This window comes from Eucyclogobius newberryi, unplaced genomic scaffold (assembly GCF_026437365.1).
Source record: "Eucyclogobius newberryi isolate DKJ021-1_F unplaced genomic scaffold, fEucNew1.0.hap1 SCAF_4, whole genome shotgun sequence".
Classification (NCBI taxonomy): domain Eukaryota; kingdom Metazoa; phylum Chordata; class Actinopteri; order Gobiiformes; family Gobiidae; genus Eucyclogobius; species Eucyclogobius newberryi.
This window is the reverse complement of record NW_027316056.1, coordinates 24,048,464-24,071,873: the sequence shown is the minus strand read 5'-3', so window position 1 is coordinate 24,071,873 and position 23,410 is coordinate 24,048,464. Positions and strand designations below refer to the sequence as shown.

The following is a 23,410-nucleotide window of genomic DNA, read 5'->3' as shown; positions in this document are numbered from 1 at the left end:
AAATGAGATTGGAAATGGATGGTGATCAAAAGTATGCCAAGTACACAGCAAAGGACATTTTCTGTGCTATTTTATTTTGTACACTACCTTTTACACAATGTAGCTACCCCAGTTTAGGTACAATATAACAAATTCAACATGTAATAAATAATAACATCTAACCCTGTCGCTGACCCCTAAAATCCTACCATGTAAATCCGGTAAATTACATAAAAGTGGAAATAAATTAAATTGTTCTGCATTGTAATGTAATTATAGAGCATTGTAATGTAATTATAGAGCAAAGATATCTCAAAGCCTGGAACTTGAGTGACAGTGTGGTGTGGAAAGTGTTTGGGATGCAGCTCAATTTTACTTATGGTTTCATTTCTGCATATACTCTTTGTTTTCCTCTCAAATCAACCATTTTCATGATCTCTTTTACATCCATAATTAGTACTTCTTGAACCCCTGCCTGACAGAGGCAATATTCTTCCAGTGTATTTAGTACTTCTCTGTACACATGCAAATCATCTTGAGAGCATGGCCTTACTGATTTTGAATTAAACATATGCTATGGAAACCCAGCAGTAGGAATTATTCCACGAAAAAGTTAGCAATATACATTACTGAAATACATATTTTGTTCATTTCGTTGGTTGGATTTAATTATTCATCTAGCTAAAGCACCTATGCATCTATTTAAACCTAGTTATAGTGTATTTAGATTTTCTAGGTTAGCAAAAAAGTAAATCGTTTTACTTTAAAGGGGAACCTCACTGTTGTATAGGTTCGACGTCACAGACAACAGAGCTCGTGATTGGTTGTCAATAACAGGAAACCCCCCTGTCATGAGGCTGGGCCATCCTTCTGCTGTCACATTCACCCTCAGGACCATTGTATGAAAAAACAAAGAAAACAAAGCTTGGAATTATTCTTTGAATGTTAATCATAATGTTTTTCACCGTCTAAAAACAAATGTAAACAATTGAAATACTACTATTGTTGTTCTCTTTTTCAACATTACAAACATTTCTTCTGTCATTTTGTAATCCATGCATATAATCATGTATACACCAGGTATCCAACATGTATACACCATGTATACATCGGGTATACAACATGTATACACCATGTATACGCCATGTACACGTCGGGTATACACAAGGAGTACACCATATATACACCCGGTTTACATCAGGTATACAACAGTTATACGCTAAGTATAAAGCAGATATACAGCAGCTTTACACGCGCAGACGTTTTCCTTTAGCTTCTACTGTACTCGCGGAATAGTGCGCCCTACTGTCTCCATTGCGCATGACTGTACGTCGAGTGTGAAGTAGGCCTCCTGTTTTTCTCCCATCCCAGAGTCCTCCTGGCCCCCACCGCCGCGATGCAACATTTCAAGTAAGCCAAACACGGAGGCATTTGACGAGTATTCATGAAGGTAAGACTCTGTGGCGTACATGCTCCGGCAGCGGGGGCCTTTACGGGGAGGCAGCGCGGCCCTTGTGGCGCTTAAAAGGGTGTTTTGAGCGTGCGGAAGCGGTCGGACTGCGGAGGAGGCTTCGGGACTGTTTCCGCACGCTCGCGGGAGAGCAAGGCCTAGTGACCCACATTCGGAGCGGCCTGTGTGTACGTATGCGAGTGTGCGTCCGCGCTGCGCCTGTGTGCGTGCGTGCGCGCTCTGCCGCTGTGTGTACGTACATCTGCCGCGAAAATGTTTCCACCGTCGCTGATTTGAGGCATTTCGTTGCGGCGCAGTGGTTTTATTCGCTCGACGTTTGCAAGGATTGCCCCCTGCATTCACATTTAGGTACAGTTGCTTGTGGTGTTTGCTCTATTTCCGACATAACTTGGGGCTTCAATGTCAGTTGTTGGCGTGACAGCTTGAGGCTCGGCGCCAGCTCGCTGTGAGAGATCCACTATTCACCTTGTTTCCCCCCCTTCAACAACAAGGATTACCTTTTCATAGTTGATCCGTAGAGCAGTTGTCAGTTGAACGTGCTCAAATGGACACATCGAAGCGGTTAAATCTGTTTATTTGCGGGTAGTTTTCCGTATCAGGCTCGGCGTAAACCTGCTAGCTTGCTATACGGCTGGCTCTCTGTCTCTTTTGGTTGTATAATTAACACCTGTGGCTCTAAAAGGCACATTTGTAATTGGGTGCATTCGGTTTGATTGTATTGTTTAGTTTTCTAGGGCCGAGTTTCTTAATAAATGTGTGGAGTGGTTGTTGTTTCTTTCAGGTCCCCAGTCCGTATGAATGACTGCATAAAAACAAGCCTCTCACCTACACAACTCACACGTTTGACTGTTTTGCACCGACCACACTGTCTGTTCTATTCAGTTTTTTGCACTTACAGCCACAATTGTTAGATTCAACTCTCCCCTTTCTAAAATTAAAGAGGAAAAGTAAATAATAAGCGTATCACTTTAATGTACAAAGCATTAGCAAATATCATTCAGACCAATCCGACAACTAAGTGACTGCCAGGTATTGCAATTCAGTGCAGAGTAAATATTGAACTGTGACAATGCCATATTACTGAGTGGTGGTCTTTGCATTTGTTCTGTAGGTGTGGTCTGGCCAAGTGCATGAAGATCTGTCAGTGTCTGAAAGGTTCAAGTCAAGAACAGCCAGTTCTCCGGACGCCTGCACATTCCACTTGTAAGTCAAACAAGGCCTGCTTCAGTGCAAAGTGATACAAAAAACAATAGGTCTAAATATTGCACTGGATTTAGTTCAGAAGAGTTACACACCTCCTGAAGCCCATCTACCACATCAAGGTACCAATCATTGACAGGTTTTTTTTTATTATTATTTTTTCTTTTCTTTCACTTTGAGGACAGGTGAAATTGATTCCTCTGTAAAGGAGGAGAGGGCTGGAGGCCGAAAGGTCAAAAGAACTGTCTATTGCAACAACCTTATTGGTCTTATTGCCCATCTCCACCAACTCTGACCAGATACTTTGTCAAGGTTGGCATTGATGGCTCATGCCTCAAGGTTCGATTCATTCCGCAAGGTTTGTCTCAATCTTGAGAGACAAGATGATAAGTTTTCCAGCCCAGCATGTTTCAGAATGAATAACATACATCAAATATTGTTTTAAATAAAAAACCTGTTTGGTACATTGATGTGCCTTCAGGAGGTGTGTAACTCCTCTGAACTAAATTCAGTTAAAACTTTTGAGAATATTTACACAAAGTGGCCCTTAAAACATCCATTTTTATGTCTTAAATGTCCTTTGATTCCAAAATTTGCAAAACTCTGCCTTTGCAAAGATCCCAAAATCACGTTTTTTTGGGTGAAAATCTTCAAAATGCAATTTTTTGAGAATCCCTCATATGTCGGCGTAATCCCTCATTCGTCCAGGCGTGTTCCATAGTAGAAAAAGCTTCAGTTGTAGTCATCTGGACTCAGTTTGAAAAATAGACGTTTCGACTCTCATCCAAGAGTCATTGTCAATAAAAGAATTTAGGTCGAGAACTCCGATATTAATACTATTCTGTGGTAAGACCCGCCCATTGGGCGGAGCCTTCCTGAAGTAGAAAGAGTTGTTTGTTTCAACAGAAACTCCCCCCTTGTATCTACCGAGCTAGCCTATTCAGAATCTTAATGGGCTATTAGAATCCTCTTTGTCTTTGTGATCCCTCACACCTCATACCTCATCCCTCATACCTCAAAAGATGTATTGTTTTACATTTTTCTAATCCTCAGATATTGGACTTATAGCACTTTGCAAGACCACGTCCGTTATAAAGAGCTGCCCCTTGCTCGTCTCCTTATCGCTTTGCCTTGAATGTCCCACAAAAGGCATTAAACTTAAAAAAAAAAATCATGTGACGCCTCCAGATCTGTGGACAGTACGATGACATGTTTTATTTCAAGGTGTCAATTGTCAATATTATTTATTTTCCTTTATTTCAGACATAAGTAGTCCATAAAGAGACAAAGTACAAAAAAACAAAATAGAGCAGTCAAAGGAGTCCATAAAATTCGATTGATGATTGTAGAGTCTCTCTGCCCGGTGCATTCTCACAGCAGAAGTGTATTTGCATGAGCTCATTTGAGGGTTGTTCAGGGTCATTATAATGGCATTTTCAGACACCTCCAGGCACTGCTTGAATTTGTATGTCTCTGAATTTGTATGTCTCACCAGTGGGAATGTGAGCGTCCACAAACAGCTGACAGTGACTGGCAGTATGCCTCCTGGGCACGCGCAGCAGAAGCCTCAAGACCTCATTATAAGCCACTGAGACTACGGATGGTCCCACGTCCATAGTTCCACCACAGAGGAGCCGTCTACAGTGAAGTACAGTAGGCTCTGAAAGAGCACTTTACTTCAGGGGAACACATACTAAACTTTCTCCTTAACATGTTAGCCTGGGCATACAGTTGACAATATTGCCTCTTGATACCTCATCCTACCAATCAACTGTTAAAAAATGTCCCAGGTATTTTACCTCTTTGGTGAGAAGAAGAGGCTGTTCACATAGTTTCAAATCACTAAAGTTAAAATTTGTATCTTCTTTATACCTCACAATAATTATGTTACTATTTGTGGGATTATACTTTATGTCATATTTGCTGCCATACTCTGAACAGTTTGTTAATCCTGCATTCCTGCATCCCAGCACTAGTGGCTAATGATCACAAGATCATCAGCGTACATGAGACGACTGACACTGTTATCCACTCTGTGGATAATAGATCAATATATACATTAAATACAAATGGTGAGAGAATCCCTTCTTGCCATTACACAATTACTAACAAGAAATGTCTCTGACAGAGCGTTGTCCCATTTCATTAATTGATTAGCCAAAAACAATTATTCAAATCAAGTATTTTGGCACACCTTTTTTCTCATTTCAATTTGTTGTCAAATGTCAAAAATACAGATGAATTCAAACCAAGATATTAATAATTAAAAATTAATAATTGAGAAATTCTCTCAATTATTTCTTTCTGTGCATAAATACACATATCAGTTCCATGTCTCTTTTTGAATCAAAATGATCATTTGTTAAAACATATTTTTCCAATCTTGTGAGAAATACATTTTCTAAAACTTTGGAAATATATATATATATATATATATATATATATATATATCCTCACCCTCCGCGGGCGGTCTCTATTTATCCCCCTTCCAGCTCGTGTCCTCTACCAGAGGCCTGGGAGCTTGAGGGTTCTGCGCAGTATCTTTGCTGTTCCTGCACTTTTCTGGACTGAGATGTCTGATGTTTTTCCTGGGATCTGCTCAAGCCATTCCTCCAGTTTGGGGGTCACTATCTAAATGTGTCCTATCACAATTATGCAGACGACACTCAGATCTATGTTTCACTGTCGGCAGGTGAATATGGACCAGTGGATTCACTGTCACTGCATCCAACAGATCAGTTTGTGGATGCAAAACAACTTTCTCCAGCTGAACTCAGACAAGACTGAAATAATCGTCTTTGGCCACAGTAACAAAGAGAAAGTGTTAGCGGTCACCTCCAGAGTCTCGCTCTAAAACCTACAAACCAAGTTAGAAATCTTGGGGTAACTTGAACTTTAACAGCCACATCAAATCAATAACATCACCAGCTTTTTTCCCTCTTAAAATATTGCCAAAATCAAAAGTACAGTGTATAAACCAGACTTGGAGAGACTTATCCATGCGTTTGTCTCCAGTAGATTAGACTACTGTAACGGCCTGCTCACTGGCCTCTCCAAACGAGCTGTAAAACAGCTGCAGAACATCCAGAACGCTGCTGCTCGGGTCCTGACTAGAACCAGGAAGTACCATCACATTAGTCCTGTTCTCAGGTCTCTGCACTGGCTCCTGTGGCTCAGAGAAGAGACTTTAAAGCAGCTCTGCTTGTGCACAAGTCTCTCCATGGCCTAGCACCAAAGAACATCTTAGACACATGTTAGTGCCATATGAACCATCTCGGACTCTGAGGACCTCAGGGACCGGCCTCCTGCTGGTGCCAGAGTCAGGACTAAACATGGACCGGCCTTCTGCTGGTGCCAGAGTCAGGACTAAACATGGACCGGCCTCCTGCTGGTGCCAGAGTCAGGACTAAACATGGACCGGCCTCCTGCTGGTGCCAGAGTCAGGACTAAACATGGACCGGCCTCCTGCTGGTGCCAGAGTCAGGACTAAACATGGACCGGCCTCCTGCTGGTGCCAGAGTCAGGACTAAACATGGACCGGCCTCCTGCTGGTGCCAGAGTCAGGACTAAACATGAACCGGCCTCCTGCTGGTGCCAGAGTCAGAACTAAACATGGACCGGCCTCCTGCTGGTTCCAGAGTCAGGACTAAACATGGACCGGCCTTCTGCTGGTGCCAGAGTCAGGACTAAACATGGACCGGCCTCCTGCTGGTGCCAGAGTCAGGACTAAACATGGACCAGCCTCCTGCTGGTGCCAGAGTCAGGACTAAACATGGACCGGCCTCCTGCTGGTGCCAGAGTCAGGACTAAACATGAACCGGCCTCCTGCTGGTGCCAGAGTCAGAACTAAACATGGACCGGCCTCCTGCTGGTTCCAGAGTCAGGACTAAACATGGACCGGCCTCCTGCTGGTGCCAGAGTCAGGACTAAACATGGACCGGCCTCCTGCTGGTGCCAGAGTCGGGACTAAACATGAACCGGCCTCCTGCTGGTGCCAGAGTCAGAACTAAACATGGACCGGCCTCCTGCTGGTTCCAGAGTCAGGACTAAACATGAACCGGCCTCCTGCTGGTGCCAGAGTCAGAACTAAACATGGACCGGCCTCCTGCTGGTGCCAGAGTCAGGACTAAACATGGACCGGCCTCCTGCTGGTGCCAGAGTCAGGACTAAACATGGGGAATCTGCATTTCAGTTTTATGCAGCTAAAATCTGGAACAGCCTTCCTGAAGATGTGAGACAAGCTTCTACTCTGACTCTCTCTTTTGTTTAGCTGTGCATATGACTGAAATAATTTTCTTTGCACTCTTCTCTTTTATGTCTTAAACTGTTTTGTGATTCCTGTCATGTCTTTAAGATTTTAATGCATTTTTTTCCCTGTTGTGTGAAGCACTTTGAATTGCCTTGTGTAAGAATTGTGCTCTACAAATAAACTTGCCTTGCCACTTCAAATAAATGTGTACAATGCAAATTATTAAACTATAGCGATGATCCCATTGAACCATTATTATTTCCACCTGCAGGTTTGATTGACCACCATGACCCATCCATGTTCGTTTTCATGACCTCGGTGATTTGCCAGTTTTGACCACAGTGTCACCCTTCAAAACCCCTTAAAGAAGACGACATCTGAGCGTGTTCAGCTGTTGTGGGGTGAGTTACAAATTATGTCTTTAAAGTACTTTTATTTTTTAAATCTGTGCTTATGTTTGCCAAATGTGAACAAACTGAAACTTTTTTTTCTCCTTAGGTGGTCTTCCAAATGTCTACCTCACGCTTAAAGACCAAGTCACTACAGCCACAGCCCTGATCTGCAGCCAACATGACATCTAGCATAGGGTAAAAGTAGATGTTTCACATAATTATCTTTGCTAGTTAATGCGGGAGTACGCCCCTTAATATTGGTACGACACGCTGCATAACTTTACTGATGACTCATGTCATAACGTGTTGTTTATTTTGCTAATACCGGTTCATCACTTTTGTGAAGTTCTAATGTCATTCATCAAATCAAATCTCAGTAAATCATTCTTGAAACTCCAAGTACACACACGTTACAAATACAAATGTGCTTGTAACCTTGTTGGCAAGCACAACACATTCCTACCCTCTATGTCTCCCTCATGTTTTGTGTGCGTATGTGTGACCCAAAAATAAACCTCCCATTGGCATGTAGGAATCCTTCTCATTAGCCAACATCTGTCATTAGCTATTGTTAACAAAAGATATATGCTAATGTTTTTCCACGTGAAACACAAGAGACCCTGGGAAACCAGACTAACTATTGTCTCTCCTCTCATAGGGATGATTGTAGCCTCTTTGATGGGTTGATGGAAGAAGATGAAAAGGACAAAGCAAAACGGTGAGTTGAATAATATTCTTTATTGTAAATGTTTTGCTATTCTTTGTCTTATACTTTTTTTTCTAATTCAGTGTGTCCCGTAACAAGTCTGAGAAGAAACGGAGGGACCAGTTCAATGTCCTTATCAAAGAACTTGGCACCATGTTGCCTGGCAACACCAGGAAGATGGACAAGTCCACAATCCTGCAGAAAAGCATCGACTTCCTCTGTAAACACAAAGGTCAGGCTCTTGATTAACTTCCTGTATTGTACACACCCCTCAAAGTTTATCATTCATAGCAATAAGCCCAGTGGTGACTGCCAGTTTAAAACACACAGCATTGGTAATGCTCAAACTGCCACATATTGTAATGTACATACTCACCTCTTTAAATGCTATGCATTTTTTAAAGTTGACCAGTATTGTTTGGCCTACTTGTACTTCAATATGTAATCTCATTGTGTGTAAAGTTTTTTTTTTATATAGAGGTAGATTGGCTTCTGTAGATATTTCGGCTATAGTTGAATACAGACATTTTAGTTGATTACCAACATGCCCTGTGCATCAATTAATCAACTAAAAGGGGCATGGCCTGGCACTGGTGAATTTGCTGTGGTTCATGCAACACTATATTATCCTAATAAAATAATTAATCAATGAATTCAAAATTTGGTCAAGTGCTACCCGGTGGTCAGGGGTTTAACTCTTTTCAGCAGTACATTATTAAAGTACACATTATCCCTGCACCTTTCTTTTAATTTTAAATGGTGTGTTTAGTCTGCTCACTTCACCAATGTGTCTGCCCCATACAGAGATAGCTGCCCAGTCGGAGTCCAGTGAAATCAGACAAGACTGGAAACCTCCATTTCTTAGCAATGAGGAATTCACTCAGCTCATGTTGGAGGTGAGGTTATCATTTGTTGCTGCTTGTCAAATCAGTTTTAAATACTGGATTAGATATTCAAAAGCTTGTTTTACTCAGATCTTTATCTCTCATTTTTAGGCCCTGGATGGGTTCTTTATAGCAATAATGACTGATGGAAACATCCTTTATGTTTCTGAAAGTGTCACCTCACTACTTGAACATTTGCCTGTAAGTAACAGCATTTGTAAATGACTGATTGTGTTTAAGATGACGATTCAGATGCTGAGTACTCTTTTTGTGGCTTTAAAGGCAGACTTGGTGGACCAGAATTTGTTGAACTTCCTTCCAGTTGGGGAACACTCCGAAGTTTACAAAGCTCTGTCCACACACCCTTCTGATGTGGAGAGCCTAAATTCAGATTATCTGAAAAGTGAGTCGCTTCTAGTTGATTTTTTTCCCAATAGAATATTTAATTAAAGTAGTAACATTATATATAGTATTATAGTAACAATATAACAGTGAGCTGGGTGAAGACCTGCCGCAGGGAATTGTTGAGTGCTTTCTCTCTTTTCTCTCTGTCAGTATTGGTTTTCACTGTTCATTCACAGTTTGTTGATCTTTGGTTACACATGAAATTAACAATAAAAACCTTCAAATTCCATTGTATTTTTTTCTTCATCAGCTAAGAATCACATGGAGTTTTGCTGCCATATGCTGCGAGGGGCCATTGACCCAAAAGAACCACCTGTGTATGAATATGTAAAATTCATTGGCAACTTTAAATCGCTCAACAATGGTATGTCACATGCTTTAAAGCAAAAATGTGCTGTATTTGATTGTTGGCAGTAGTGAACTCTGTACATCAATGATTTGTATGTTATTGTTTCCTGGTGTAGTTCCCAATGTTACAAGAAATGGTCTTGCAGGAGTCTTGCAGCGGTCTCTACAACCTGCTTTTGACGACCAGGTTTGCTTTGTTGCCACTGTTCGGCTGGCTAAACCTCAATTTATAAAGGTACTGTGGTAACACATAGAAAATACATTTATACATTTTAAATGTGTGTCAAACTAATTTTTGATGTCATCAGGAAATGTGTACAGTAGAGGAGCCCAATGAGGAGTTCACTTCCAGGCACAGTCTAGAGTGGAAGTTCCTCTTCTTAGACCACAGGTAAACTTTAAACTCCTAATATTAAAGGGTTAGTGTTTATGTCATCTAATTAAGGTTGTATTCCATGATTATAACATATGTTGAATTTTGTGTGTATTTTTATAGAGCTCCACCAATTATAGGATATCTTCCATTTGAGGTTCTGGGAACATCAGGGTATGACTATTATCACGTGGATGACCTGGAGACACTCGCCAAGTGTCATGAGCACTGTGAGATTCATTTGTATACCTTTTTTCGATCTGATGGGGCCCTCTGAATGTATACACTCAACATGTTTTTTCCCTCTAGTGATGCAGTATGGTAAAGGGAAGTCCTGCTACTATCGCTTTCTGACTAAAGGGCAACAGTGGATCTGGCTACAGACGCACTATTACATCACCTACCACCAGTGGAACTCCAGGCCAGAGTTTATAGTTTGCACACATACAGTAGTCAGGTAAAGCTTTGCACTTAGCAATGGCTCCCAACTGCCCATGGCATGAATATAAGCATTTATGTACTGCAATCATTGTATTTGATTTAATTTATTCTGTCAATTTATTTCTGCAGCTATGCAGAGGTGAGGGCAGAGCAACGTAGAGAGTTAGGAATTGAGGAGTCAAATCCAGAGGCAGCTGTGGACAAGGTAATCCTCTATTTCTCTATTTGGGCTGGGTACAATTCTTTTTTCATACCAGTTCTTAAATGATACCTGCAAACCAGCTCAAACTAAATTTTCTTCCAGAGTCAGGACTCTGAGTCGGAGCTAAACACAACCAGCCTCAAAGAGGCTTTGGAGAGATTTGATCGCAGTCGAACACCCTCCACTTCGTCTCGTAGTTCTCGCAAGTCCTCTTCCCATGTTTCTGACAACACTTGCACTTGTAAGTAACCATCAACTGATGTACTGTAAATACTGTAATTACTGCACATAAACACAACGTATGAATAAAACTATAGATAATGTATTAATTAAATTCAATTTGTTTCTATAGCAACTGCTTCCAAGCTACACATGGACACAGCCACACCTCCAAGGCAATCACTAGCATCAACTATGGAGATGACATCACAGCGGCGCTCATCTATTAGCAGCCAAGTAAGACCACCTTTTACGGCTCTAGAGATCTAACCAGGAGATCTACCAGTACAATTGTATTATGAACGAGGGCTTATGTTTATCAGGGGTATAATTATTCATCCAAGATTAAATATTTAAAATAAGCACCATAATAAAATATTGTTTCTTTTCTATTGATCTATTATATCAAATAGGTAAAGGAATCTGTAATTTGTTTGAATTTGATGTAATTAGGCCTATTTGATTTCTTTGAATGTGATATTAATAAGTCATAGGAGCTGATTAATATTAGGCCTATTATACACTGTCCTGTCTGTTTAGCATTTTGTTAGTACATTGTGGCACGGTACATCTGTGGTACATCTGTGCACAGCTGTACTGAAGGGAAAGCGGCCGCAAAAGTCACAAATGCTGCTTATTTTGTGACTCGCTGTAAAACTTGGGTTAGCATCGCCCATGCTCCTGTGGACATCTAGTGTGCTGTTCAGTGTGTAAATAAAAAGCCAAATGGAAGTTGAAAGGCCCACTGTTTTTGGATAGGGAGGGCTCCATGATCAACTCGTTTTGACGACAGGATCTACCATTTGCTCGTCATTTGTACATTAATTAGGCCTGAGCGCCACAAGCTGGCGAGAGGCCTATTAATCTCGTAAGGCCGTGCGAAGCACGGCTGCGAAAGTGCGCACGTAGTGCGCACGAAATCGAGCGCGAAGCGCTCGCCCACTTCCAAACACTCACTAACGCACTCCTTCACTCATGCACGCCCCGTGCATACTAATTAGTAGTAGGAAAATGGAACATTACCGTTGTAAACGGGCGAAGCCCGTGCAAAAGTGCGCACTAAACGAGCACTTTACATTGAGATGACGACCGCGAAGCGGTCGTCATCCCCATATAAAGCACTCATTTGCGCTAAGTAGCTCACGAATACGTTCCCCATCTCTTGCATGTTCCGTGCATATAAGCATGTAAGGCAAAAATTGAACATTATTACTGTATAGAGGGCCAAAAACACAAAGTGGGCGGAGCCCACTCAAAATTATCGAAAGTACCCGTCAGTGACCAGGGACCCACACCATGAGGTAGGAAAGCGCGAGCGCTTTCCGAAAATGTATAGTTTATGATATTTGAAAAATGGGAAACATTGTTTTCGCATCGGAATATTATTCTTTCTTTCTTTCTTCTTCTTCTTCTTCTTCTCGGGACCAACCCCCCTATTTTTCACCCAGTGAACATTGACGAAAAGTCACAAAAATTTGCACGCCTCTAAAAATCGTGCCTCTCTACATTCTGGCTATTTCCCTTTTCTAAAATTAAAAAAATTGGCGCGTCAGCGCCCCCAAATGTACCAAAAATGCATTGAGAGATGGGAAATGACCCAAAAAAAATCTGATCGTAGAATCATGAAATTTGGCGCAGAGGTAGATGGTGACAAGAGAAGTAAAAAATATTATTACGGCAACGCCGTCCGCCCAACCAAATGTCGGCCATATTGCTTCAAAAATGGCTAAACATGACTTCGGAGTTTTTCCAAACGTCGTACTTTTACGAACTCCTCCCAGGGCGTTGGCCCTAAAAAGCTGAAATTTGGTGAAAATGCTACTGAGGAGTGGGACATCAAAAGTTATCCAAATTACATTGATACCTCTCACGGTCTCTGTGCGGCGAAGCCGCAAACTGTAGCTAGAATTTCAGAAATCTCCCATATTTAAAATTTCTGCCGTTTGCGCAGATAAAGTCCGAATTGCGTCAAATTAGAATCAGTTGTTAAACTCTTTGCCCTAAACCTACTTGAAGTGAAATAAATTCATTTGGCGCCACAGCGCCCCCTACAGATTTTATATGGAGGTTAAATGTTTAGTTTTGCGAAATTATATGAAATTTGACACACAACTCAATTTTAGCATCCCCATCAAAAAAGTCAATGACTCATGTCATAATTGTTATGGCGTTGCCGTAACGATGACCGAAACCTTTCATGTTATTCCAATGGGGAAATCGCCAGAACATGTTTACACTTTAGACTTTCACAAACTCCTCCCAGGGCGTCAGCCCTATTAACCTGAAATTTGGTGAGACTCATCTTCAAGACCATCAAAAGTTATCCACATTTTCATTCAAAGAGTCACGGTGTCTGTGCGGCAAAGCCGCACATTTTGCCAAGAATTCAAAATAAAATTGCTTTTTGATGGTAAAACAAAGGGGAGAAGATGTGACAGCGTCACAGATTCAGCAGTAGGCGTAATAAAAGGACAATTGGGGCGCGTTAGCGCCCCCTCCTCTTGCGGCGTGGCGGCGGTGTGGCGGCGGCGTGGCGGCGGCGTGGCGAGGGCCGATCATTGCCGCTTGCGGCTATATTTTTTATTATTATTTTTCTTGTTCTTCTGCTTTTTGAGCTCTAATTTGACCCCCCGAACATGCTCAAAAACTCACCAAACTTTGCCCAAAATTCAGAATTGGCGAAAAATTTGATTTTTTCTGGGCCATTTTTTTTTTCGTTAAAAAATGGCGCGACAGCGCCACCGCCAAAAGTCAAAATACATTGCGCCTATGGGAGACGCCCCGAGGTCAACTTTGGCGTAAAGCTACGAAATTAGGGACACGCATTCCTCTCGTGAGGACAAAAAAAAAATATTATTGTGGCCACGCCCCCAGACTTACCCTATGGCTGCCATCTTCCTTTGAAAATGAAAACACGCTGTGTTAGCCATTTTGTTCACGTGAAACTTTGACGAACTCCTCCTAGGGCGTTTTGCCCACCGACTTCAAAATCGGCGGACGTCCTCTGGACAAGTGGGGCATCTAAAGTTATCCAATTTTTTTAGATACCTTTTACGGTCTGTGTGCGGCGCAGCCGCAAAGTTGGACAACTTATTTTGGAATATTGCAGATCTAAAAATTGCTCCCATTTGATCAAAACCAGTCCGATTAGGACCAAATTTGAATCAGTTGTTAAACTTTCTAGTTTGGACCAGTTTAGGATGACAAAATTGAAATGGGCGCGATAGCGCCCCCTACAGAGTGACCTTTAAATTAACATTGAAGGTCAAAAATTAGTTTTACCAAAATGTTCTAAACTTTACCCAAAATTCTATTTTGCCGTCCCGATCAAAAAAGCTTATCAGACAAATGCCTTAATTTTTACGGCGTAGTCGTAGCGATGACAGAAACCTCCCATGTTATCCCTATGGGAAAACCGCAAAATGTCTCAAATATCCACATTTTTATGTTTCACACTTTAACAAACTCCTCCTAGTGCGTTTTGCCCACCAACCTCAAAATCGGTGTACGTCCTCTAGACAAGTGGGGCATCTAAAGTTATCCAAATTTTAAGGATAACTTTTACGGTCTCTGTGCGACGGAGCCGCAAACGTTTCCCAGAATTCTGACTATTTGGCCTTCAGAGTGGCCTATAAACAATAGAGTTTTTCCAAATGACATGATATTTTGAACAAAATTCTAATTTGCCATCCTGATCATACAAGTATGAGAGCCAAAGTCATATTTTGTACGGCGTAACCGTAGCGATGACAGAAACATCCCATGTTATCCTTATGGGAAAATCGTAGAATCGCTCAAATCACCACATTTTTACGCTTCACACTTTAACGAACTCCTCCTAGGGCGATTGCCCGATCAAGCTCATATTTGGGGAAAACCATCTACACAAGCGGAGCATCAAAAGTTAGTCATATTTTGATTTTAAGTGGTATGGTCTCTGTGCCGTGGAGCTGCAAATATACTGTCACAAATGGGAAAACGCCAAATCTTTAAAATGTTCACATTTACGCTTCACACTTTAACAAACTCCTCCGTGGGCAATAGCTCGATCAAGCTTTACTTTTGGAAATATCATCTCCACAAGCGGGGCATCAAAAGTTATCCATATTTATATTCTAAGTGCTACAGTCTTTGTGTGGCGGACCCGCAAATAGATGTCACGAATGGGAAAACAGCGAAATCTCTAAAATGACCACATTTTTACGCTTCACACTTTAAAGAACTCCTCCTAGGGCGATTGTCCGATCAAACTCATATTTGGAGAATATCATCTACACAAGCGGGGCATCAAAACTTACCCATATTTTGATTCTAAGTAATACGGTCTCTGTGTGGCGGACCCGCAAATATATGTCAGAAATGGGAAAACAGCGAAATCTCTAAAATGACCACATTTTTACGCTTCACACTTTAACGAACTCCTCCCAGGGCGATTGCCCGATCAAGCTCATATTTGGGGAAAATCATCTACACAAACGGGGCATCAAAAGTTAGTCATATTTTGATTTTAAGTGCTACGGTCTCTGTGCCGTGGAGCTGCAAATATACTGTCACAAATGGGAAAAACGCCAAATCCTTGAAATGTTCACATTTACGCTTCACACTTTAACAAACTCCTCCGTGGGCAATAGCTCGATCAAGCTTTACTTTGGGAAATATCATCTACACAAGCGCGGCATCAAAAGTTATCCATATTTTTATTCCAAGTGTCACGGTCTCTGTGCGGCGGCGCAGCAAATTTGACTGACACTTGTGTTCATTTGCAATGGATTGGCCATGTCCAATGTGTCGCCGTCTGTCAAGTTCTTTTTTAATTCAACACAATAAGGGCGCCATCTTTATCAAGTCGAAAGCGCAGAGTCGGAAGGCCGGCGGCCCGCGAGGGCCGTTGGATGCCGCTTGCGGCTTTAATTCTTTCTTCTTCTTCTTCTCGGGACCAACCCCCCTATTTTTCACCCAGTGAACATTGACGAAAAGTCACAAAAATGTTCACACCTCTAAAAATCGTGCCTCTCTACATTCTGGCTATTTCCCTTTTCTAAAATAAAAAAAATTGGCGCGTCAGCGCCCCCAAATGTACCAAAAATGCATTGAGAGATGGGAAATGACCCAAAAAAAATCTGATCGTAGAATCATGAAATTTGGCGCCGAGGTAGATGGTGACAAGAGAAGTAAAAAATATTATTACGGCAACGCCGTCCGCCCAACCAAATGTCGGCCATATTGCTTAAAAAATGGCTAAACATGACTTCGGAGTTTTTCCAAACGTCGTACTTTTACGAACTCCTCCCAGGGCGTTGGCCCTAAAAAGCTGAAATTTGGTGAAAATGCTACTGAGGAGTGGGACATCAAAAGTTATCCAAATTACATTGATACCTCTCACGGTCACTGTAGCTAGAATTTCAGAAATCTCCCATATTTAAAATTTCTGCCGTTTGCGCAGATAAAGTCCGAATTGCGTCAAATTAGAATCAGTTGTTAAACTCTTTGCCCTAAACCTACTTGAAGTGAAATAAATTCATTTGGCGCCACAGCGCCCCCTACAGATTTTATATGGAGGTTAAATGTTTAGTTTTGCGAAATTATATGAAATTTGACACACAACTCAATTTTAGCATCCCCATCAAAAAAGTCAATGAGACCCATGTCATAATTGTTATGGCGTTGCCGTAACGATGACCGAAACCTTCCATGTTATTCCAATGGGGAAATCGCCAGAACATGTTTACACTTTAGACTTTCACAAACTCCTCCCAGGGCGTCAGCCCTATTAACCTGAAATTTGGTGAGACTCATCTTCAGGTGTGGACCATCAAAAGTTATCCACATTTTCATTCAAAGAGTCACGGTGTCTGTGCGGCAAAGCCGCACATTTTGCCAAGAATTCAAAATAAAATAGCTTTTTGATGGTAAAACAAAGGGGAGAAGATGTGACAGCGTCACAGATTCAGCAGTAGGCGTAATAAAAGGACAATTGGGGCGCGTTAGCGCCCCCTCCTCTTGCGGCGTGGCGGCGGTGGCGTGGCGAGGGCCGATCATTGCCGCTTGCGGCTATATTTATTTTTACCGTTGTTGTTTTCAGTCTATGAGCTCTCAGACAACAAGCCAGAGTGTTACACCTGGCATGATGGCTCAGAAGCAGCAGCAGCAGCAGCAGCAGCAGCAGCAGCAACAGCAGCAGCAGCAGCAGCAGCAGCAGCAGCAGCAGCAGCAACAGCAGCAGCAGCAGCAGCAGCAGCAGCAGCAGCAACAACAACAACAACAACAACAAACACAAACACAGCAACTTCAAACAAATGTACAGGTGAGTTGTGTAGACTGAACCAAAAATGTGTATTTAAAAATCTAATTCTGAATTCTGTTCCTTCCTTCTGCAGCCTGTAATGGAGTTCTCAGCACAGGTGAATGCTATGCAGCACTTAAAAGAGCAACTGGAACAAAGGACCAGGATGATCCAGGCCAACATCCAGCGGCAGCAAGATGAGCTGAGGCACATCCAGGATCAGCTCCAGAGAGTACAAGGACAGGGCATACAGGTGAACCACAGGGGCTTGGATTGTGAACATAGGCACTTCTTATGGGGGTGCTATGGAGCGGACTGGTATGGTCTCTAAGTCTTTCTATTGTTCAAAGCCCACACAAGATTACTATCTCCCGCCTGGATCTGCTCCAGGTCAGTTTTTGCTCAGAAGCAGATATGAACTTTGATTGGAGAGATCACAGACTCAGTTGAAAACAATGTGGCAAAATGCCATTCTAAAGAGAAAATAAATACTATATTGCTTATTGAATCAAAATTAAAATTTTAGATTGGCACAAGTAGTTTGATAATAGAATATTTATAGAAAAATATTGTAGTACCTCTAGTTTGTAGAGCTTAACACAACGTATCTTGTATTATTTTATTAGCTTATATTTCAGTTTCTCAAACGTTAATGCTTCTGGAGTTGTTTACAATGTGCACTGTGAACAGAATTATATTTAATTAACTATATTTCACAAATATAATGTATTAGTTTAATGTATTAGTATACGTTTTTCCCCCCCCTTCAGCCTTATTTCTCACCAAACACTGACCAGATCTTGTGATGAACCGCTGCATGACACCTTAAATATGGAGCCGAAGCTAGTGCACATTAGCAACAGCTGCTTCCTGTTTGTCTATGTACAACACAATGGACACAGCATCTAACACTAGACAAACTCGAGACGCGCTGAGATGTGAAATAAATGTATGTAAAAAGATGACTATAAACCAGAAGTAGTTTCTTGTTTACTCTAGCTTCAGGCTTATCTCAAAGTACCACACATTTTGAGTTACTAAAATTGCTTTTTGTGAATTGCTGCGATTGTGCTGGTTTAGGTATGATTTTATTTTATTTTGATTAAGAAAACAATTGTAATGTTTGGGTGATGATAGTTGCTTAAGAGTCCTGTCAATTTGAACTGGACATACACTCACACTCTGCCCTTGACCATAACCATTTCAAACAGCTCCAAGGCGAATCGGTTTGGGCACCAGATCATTTAGATCAGAGAGAGCCGTTTGAGGTATTTTACCGACTGGTTTTAGCCATTGGATCTGGCACCCCAATGCATGGCTGTGTAGGCTTGCTATTGTATAAACATACTATTTTAACATGTTTACACATACATCATGTTAAAAGAAAGTACACTGACTACCATAGTAATAAACTGGCAAATGTCCTTTTTCAAAGATGTTGCTGCAGCAGCAGGGAGGAACCATGAACGTCCAGCTGCCTCAGGTGGGCTCGGTCCAGCAGACGGCAGCTCTGACCACTCAGGTCCAACAAACAGCACTTAACCCTGTCCATTCAGGAACACAATCGCTGACCATCCAACCACAAGCTCCTCCCCCTCAGCAGAACCTCCAGCCTCAAACCAGCACTCTTGCACAGGTGACTCAAGCTTTGCCTTTAAACTGTCCCATAGATCACAAATATTTCTAAACTTAAGACACAATATGCGTTTTATATTTCTGATTTTCTTACGCCCACAGCGCCAGCAACAGCAACCTCCTCAAGCGCAGACCCAGGCACAGGGACCCATCTCAGCTCCACTTTATAACACCATGATGATTTCTCAACCAGGCCAGCCCAATGTTCTTCAGATTAGCACCAGTCTGCCCCAAAATAACACCCAGCAAGGCGCAACTGTTGCCACCTTCACACAGGACAGACAAATTCGGTGAGGATAATAAAATCATTTAAAAAAAGGAAACATATTTTCTTTTTTTAAACTAACCTACAGTAAACTAAATGTTTAAAATTATTTTACACCAGGTTTCCAGCAGGGCAGCAGCTTGTGACCAAGCTTGTGACAGCACCAATGGCCTGTGGTGCAGTTATGGTGCCCACCTCCATGTTCATGGGACAAGTGGTCACAGCATATAACCCTTTTGGTGGGCAGCAGGTGAAGACCAGAAAAGTTGTTCTTCGTAAAACACAAGCAATTATAGAACCTCAGATTGTTGTATTTTTTCTGTTCATCTCAGCAGGCTGGGCAAACTCAGACGTTAACCCTACAACCTGCTCAAGCAACCCAAGGTCAAGCTGACGGCCAAAACCAAACAGCAGTAGTGGCTCAGAGTGGCCAGCAAGGCCAGCAGCAACAACAGCAGTTTTTACAGGTATCACTAGAGGGCAGCATTTGTCTTGATTTCTCATAAGAAAATTCCTCATAAGTTTTGCTACATAAGTTTCCCCATTATAGTTTAAACTTCATACTTATCCAGTCAAAATGCACTGATACATAGGGTGGCGATAAATGATGCACCTGGCATGTGTGCGACCATTAATGTCATGAGTTCAAATCCCGGTCCTGACAGTCCTCCCTTCTCTCATCCCCATTTCACTAATAAAGCCTACAAGCCTACAGACACACATAGAGACTTGTGTGTGACACACTAGAGATTTGAGTGGGCGTCTCTACCTTCTCACCATCTGCTCAGCACTGACCCGTCAGTCACTAGTGTGTCTGATCTGAGGCAAATGTGCCAGGGGTTCCTTCCCCCTGGGCCCTGCCCTGTATGATAATCTACTGTGTGCAAAAGGGAGATTTTTGTGCCCTGAATCGGCACCTATGAGGGGTGCCATGCACACTTATAGAAGGGGTGCCTGTGTCTGCAGAGCAGCACTGATATGCCCTACGTTTATTTACAAGCTGATACAAGGATTCACCAGGTCCATATACACTTAAGTTTCTCATTTTGCTGTTCAAGCACTGAATCTCTTTGACCGGCTGATCGTAGACCCACCCATCATTGACAAATGCACTTTGAGAACACATTTAAAACAATAAGTGACTGTGTGTTTTCTTTCCTCAGGGCACTCGCCTCCTCCATAGTAACCAGTCCACTCAGCTCATTCTACAGGCAGCTTTCCCAATCCAACAGCAGGGCACTTTCACCCAGACCACACATCCACAGCAGACACAACAGCAGCCGCAGCAGCAGGCTCACCACCAGCGGCACCAGCAGCAGCTTAAACCCCAGCCTCAGAAACAGCAGAAGGCCCAGTCCACACACAGGGCTGACAGTGTGAGCAGTCAACCTCAGTGATCCAGCTCGAACACTTCTTAACCACCGGCAATTTGGTTTTCCTGAAACCACCACATAATCCCCGATCTGCTGCCCTCTCATTCTCCGTCTCAATGGCATCATATGATGGCATCATAGGAACGTGGAAAGCCACAGAGTCTATAAAGTACTCGTCAAGATTTGTTACCATGGCAACAGGATGGATTGGATTAATTTCCCTGTTTTCCTCATCGGTGGCAGCTTTGGAAAGGAGAAGTAGTCTCTATGGAGGGTTGACAGTAATCTTGAGAAAATGGTAATGATGGGCTTCTGCGAATGCGTATCAAAATGAACTGACTCTGTACAGACTCAATGTATCATAAAACTCTGTAAATATTCCGTATAGGCAAAAAGAAAACGGAAATGTAGTATTTTATATGATTGCATGGAAAGAATAACCGTGTAAGCTTTTATTAGCTTTTGAAAATGTTTAATTTTCACTTTGTTCAAGTGTTTCCTGGTTAAAGATGGAGCAATTAAGCTCTCCCGCCCTCTTCCCCAATCTCTGTCTCTGAAATATTTGAAAAAAAGGCTTTAAAATATTGTCAGATTGTTTGAAATGTTGGGCTTGGGATTTTGTGAAAATTGTGTTTTCAAGCTGTGTCTCTAAAACAAAAATAGCTCTTAATTTTTTTAGTACAAAGTATGTTTGGCAAAATACTAGATTACAGTTTAACTGAGTACTTTACGAAAAGATCACTGTACTTAATGGGTTTAGTGATTCTAAGTGCCAATTACATAGTCCCATTTTATTTTAAGCAGAATAGTCAAAATCATATATTTTCCAACAAGATTATACCCCTTATAAAATAAATGTGTGTGTGTGTGTGTGTGTGTATAGTATGGAGTATTTTGTAACATAGAGAGAGCCCTATAGGTGATGAACAGTATATCCTCAAACCTCCTGAAACTAAAGCACTTGATGTGGTTGTGTTCTGTAAATCACTGTCCAGACCTAGTTGTTTCTGTGGTGTGATTCTTTGAGAATGTGTGTTTTAAGAAAACAATCTGTGTGCATGAGTAAGTTTGAATGTTGTCCCTTGTGTCTTACAATAATTGACTTAGTAAGAATTTGAAGTTGCTGGATGGTACTTGTTCTCAGGAATGTGGAAAGTTTAGCTTCTGCCTCAGTCTGGCTCCAGACAATGAAGGATTAGACAGTGATGCGGTAAAGACCAAAGGAAGTGTCTAATATGAAGTTTCATGCTGTAATCTTGATATAATGTAATTAAATAATCACATTTAGACCATATGTGGTTAAATAGGAAATATTTTCAGCAGTTATGACTCCACCAGTCAAAATCTACACTGATATGAAGTCTTATGGTCTTCTCCACATCATTGTTTCATCCTTCAAATCTTCCTCAGCCTCTCAAACCCTCATGCAGTTCAGATAACTATCTCTCAGTTCACAACAGCAGTTGAACCTTTGGCTGAGCACAGGTCCACTCTGACCTGGACCTGTGCTTGGCCCCTCTACTATCGTTAAAGCCATATCAAACAGAAAGCCTCGGATTGGAGGATGTGTAATGGTTGACAAAGGAGCATTTAGGATTTGTTTTGTCTCCCAGTGTCATAGCTGCTGAGTGTGGGCGTGCGTGTGCCGTGTGGAAATGGTGTCTCCTCATCCTACTTCTCGTATCATTCGGGGTCAGCTTTAGTTTCCCCTGGCGATAGCCAATCAGTTCTTGCGTTGCAGTATACAGAAGAAAAATGTAATATTCAAGGAACTTCCTGTATGATTGGGTTCAGTTTTCTGCAGGCCCATTTGGGATAGCTCACCTTGAATATGGAGTGTGAGTGGATTCATTTGTATGCATGTTTACCGTCACTGTAACTCAGTCTATTTTCATATGGAAACAGATTTGTAACTGGCATGGAATGCAGTGTTTCACATCAATAGGGCTATGGTGGCCCCCATGTTTGCCCTTATAGTCTAAAAACATTCAGAATAAATTTGTTGTATAATATAGATATTTTACGCTTTTAGTATTGTCATAAACATATAGAAGTAAATTTATTTTATCATTTATACTCCAAAAATGTATTAAATAAAATGATTCAAATAAGGATGGCTTGTGCCACCAGTCTCGGTATAAACCTGTGGGAAAACTCTGGGAATGGGTTTTATGCAAAGCAGAGTTGGTAACTGTCAGGTTATTGTTTTATAATGACTGACGGCTCTCATACTACACAACCGACCCGCCTCAGTTTCTCTCTGTTAGAGATGACATACTGTAATAGGTTGACTATTTGAACCTAACACATGGCAAGTGTAGATGCTCTATAGAGTAGTTTCATGTAAGGCATCACTATGTTTAAGTGTGTCTGATTCCCAGCCCAAGAATGTAATGGTGTAATAGACTAATGGATGTTGTAATTTGAGTATGGAGAACCTCTGACTGGCTTTTGTTGATTGAAACGATTACAAATGAAAATCACTGCTGACAATTGTTTTGAATCCTCAAACCAATATTCAAAGACTTGGTATATTTGAATATTTGACCCCTCAAAGCTTACAAGTTTAAATCAGCCCGTAATAAAAGGTTCAAATGGCATTGAGAGAAAAGGTGTAGGATATTAGAAATAGTGTGACTCCTTCCTCCTCACAGTTCCACAGGTCACCTTTCCATGACACAATTGGTTCTATAGATTTGTAGAATTCTGTACACATACTTAAAGCTAAAAACACCAGTAATCAGTGTAAAATGGTGCTATGCTAACTTGTATGTATATCCTTTCTGCTCTTGAACTGTGCTCCTTATCTATCCAAAGTAAAATGTAATAATATTCAATAATTTGAAGCAAAATGTTTGGCACTATTATAACCCTTCTCCCTAATTGGTCTATTTGAAAATAAAAACACTTGCAAATATTAAATCCGACAGTCTCTGCTTTTGTGTGGTTAAGATATATATTTTTACAAAACAGTTTTTGACCATA

The 23,410-nt window shown here is 41.5% G+C and overlaps 1 protein-coding gene across 2 annotated transcripts; it reads left to right on the top strand.

Moving 5' to 3' along the window:
- The first annotated feature begins 1,296 nt into the window (after nucleotides 1-1,296).
- On the top strand, nucleotides 1,297-23,352 carry LOC140377562 (circadian locomoter output cycles protein kaput-like). 2 transcript variants are annotated; one of them, XM_072463014.1, is made up of 24 exons: nucleotides 1,297-1,444; nucleotides 2,578-2,653; nucleotides 7,171-7,300; nucleotides 7,398-7,486; nucleotides 7,950-8,009; nucleotides 8,081-8,229; nucleotides 8,802-8,893; nucleotides 8,993-9,082; nucleotides 9,164-9,284; nucleotides 9,537-9,650; nucleotides 9,751-9,869; nucleotides 9,943-10,025; nucleotides 10,131-10,237; nucleotides 10,317-10,464; nucleotides 10,578-10,653; nucleotides 10,753-10,891; nucleotides 11,003-11,106; nucleotides 16,952-17,173; nucleotides 17,247-17,405; nucleotides 18,588-18,792; nucleotides 18,888-19,077; nucleotides 19,173-19,302; nucleotides 19,388-19,519; nucleotides 20,216-23,352. In XM_072463014.1, the coding sequence occupies exons 4-24, from the start codon at nucleotides 7,470-7,472 to the stop codon at nucleotides 20,447-20,449; spliced, it is 2,691 nt and encodes an 896-aa protein (XP_072319115.1). In that variant the 5' UTR covers nucleotides 1,297-1,444; nucleotides 2,578-2,653; nucleotides 7,171-7,300; nucleotides 7,398-7,469; the 3' UTR covers nucleotides 20,450-23,352. The 2 variants fall into 2 exon arrangements, with proteins under 2 accessions (XP_072319115.1, XP_072319113.1); XM_072463012.1 differs by having other exon boundaries at nucleotides 1,302-1,444; nucleotides 19,385-19,519.
- The last annotated feature ends 58 nt before the right edge of the window (nucleotides 23,353-23,410 follow it).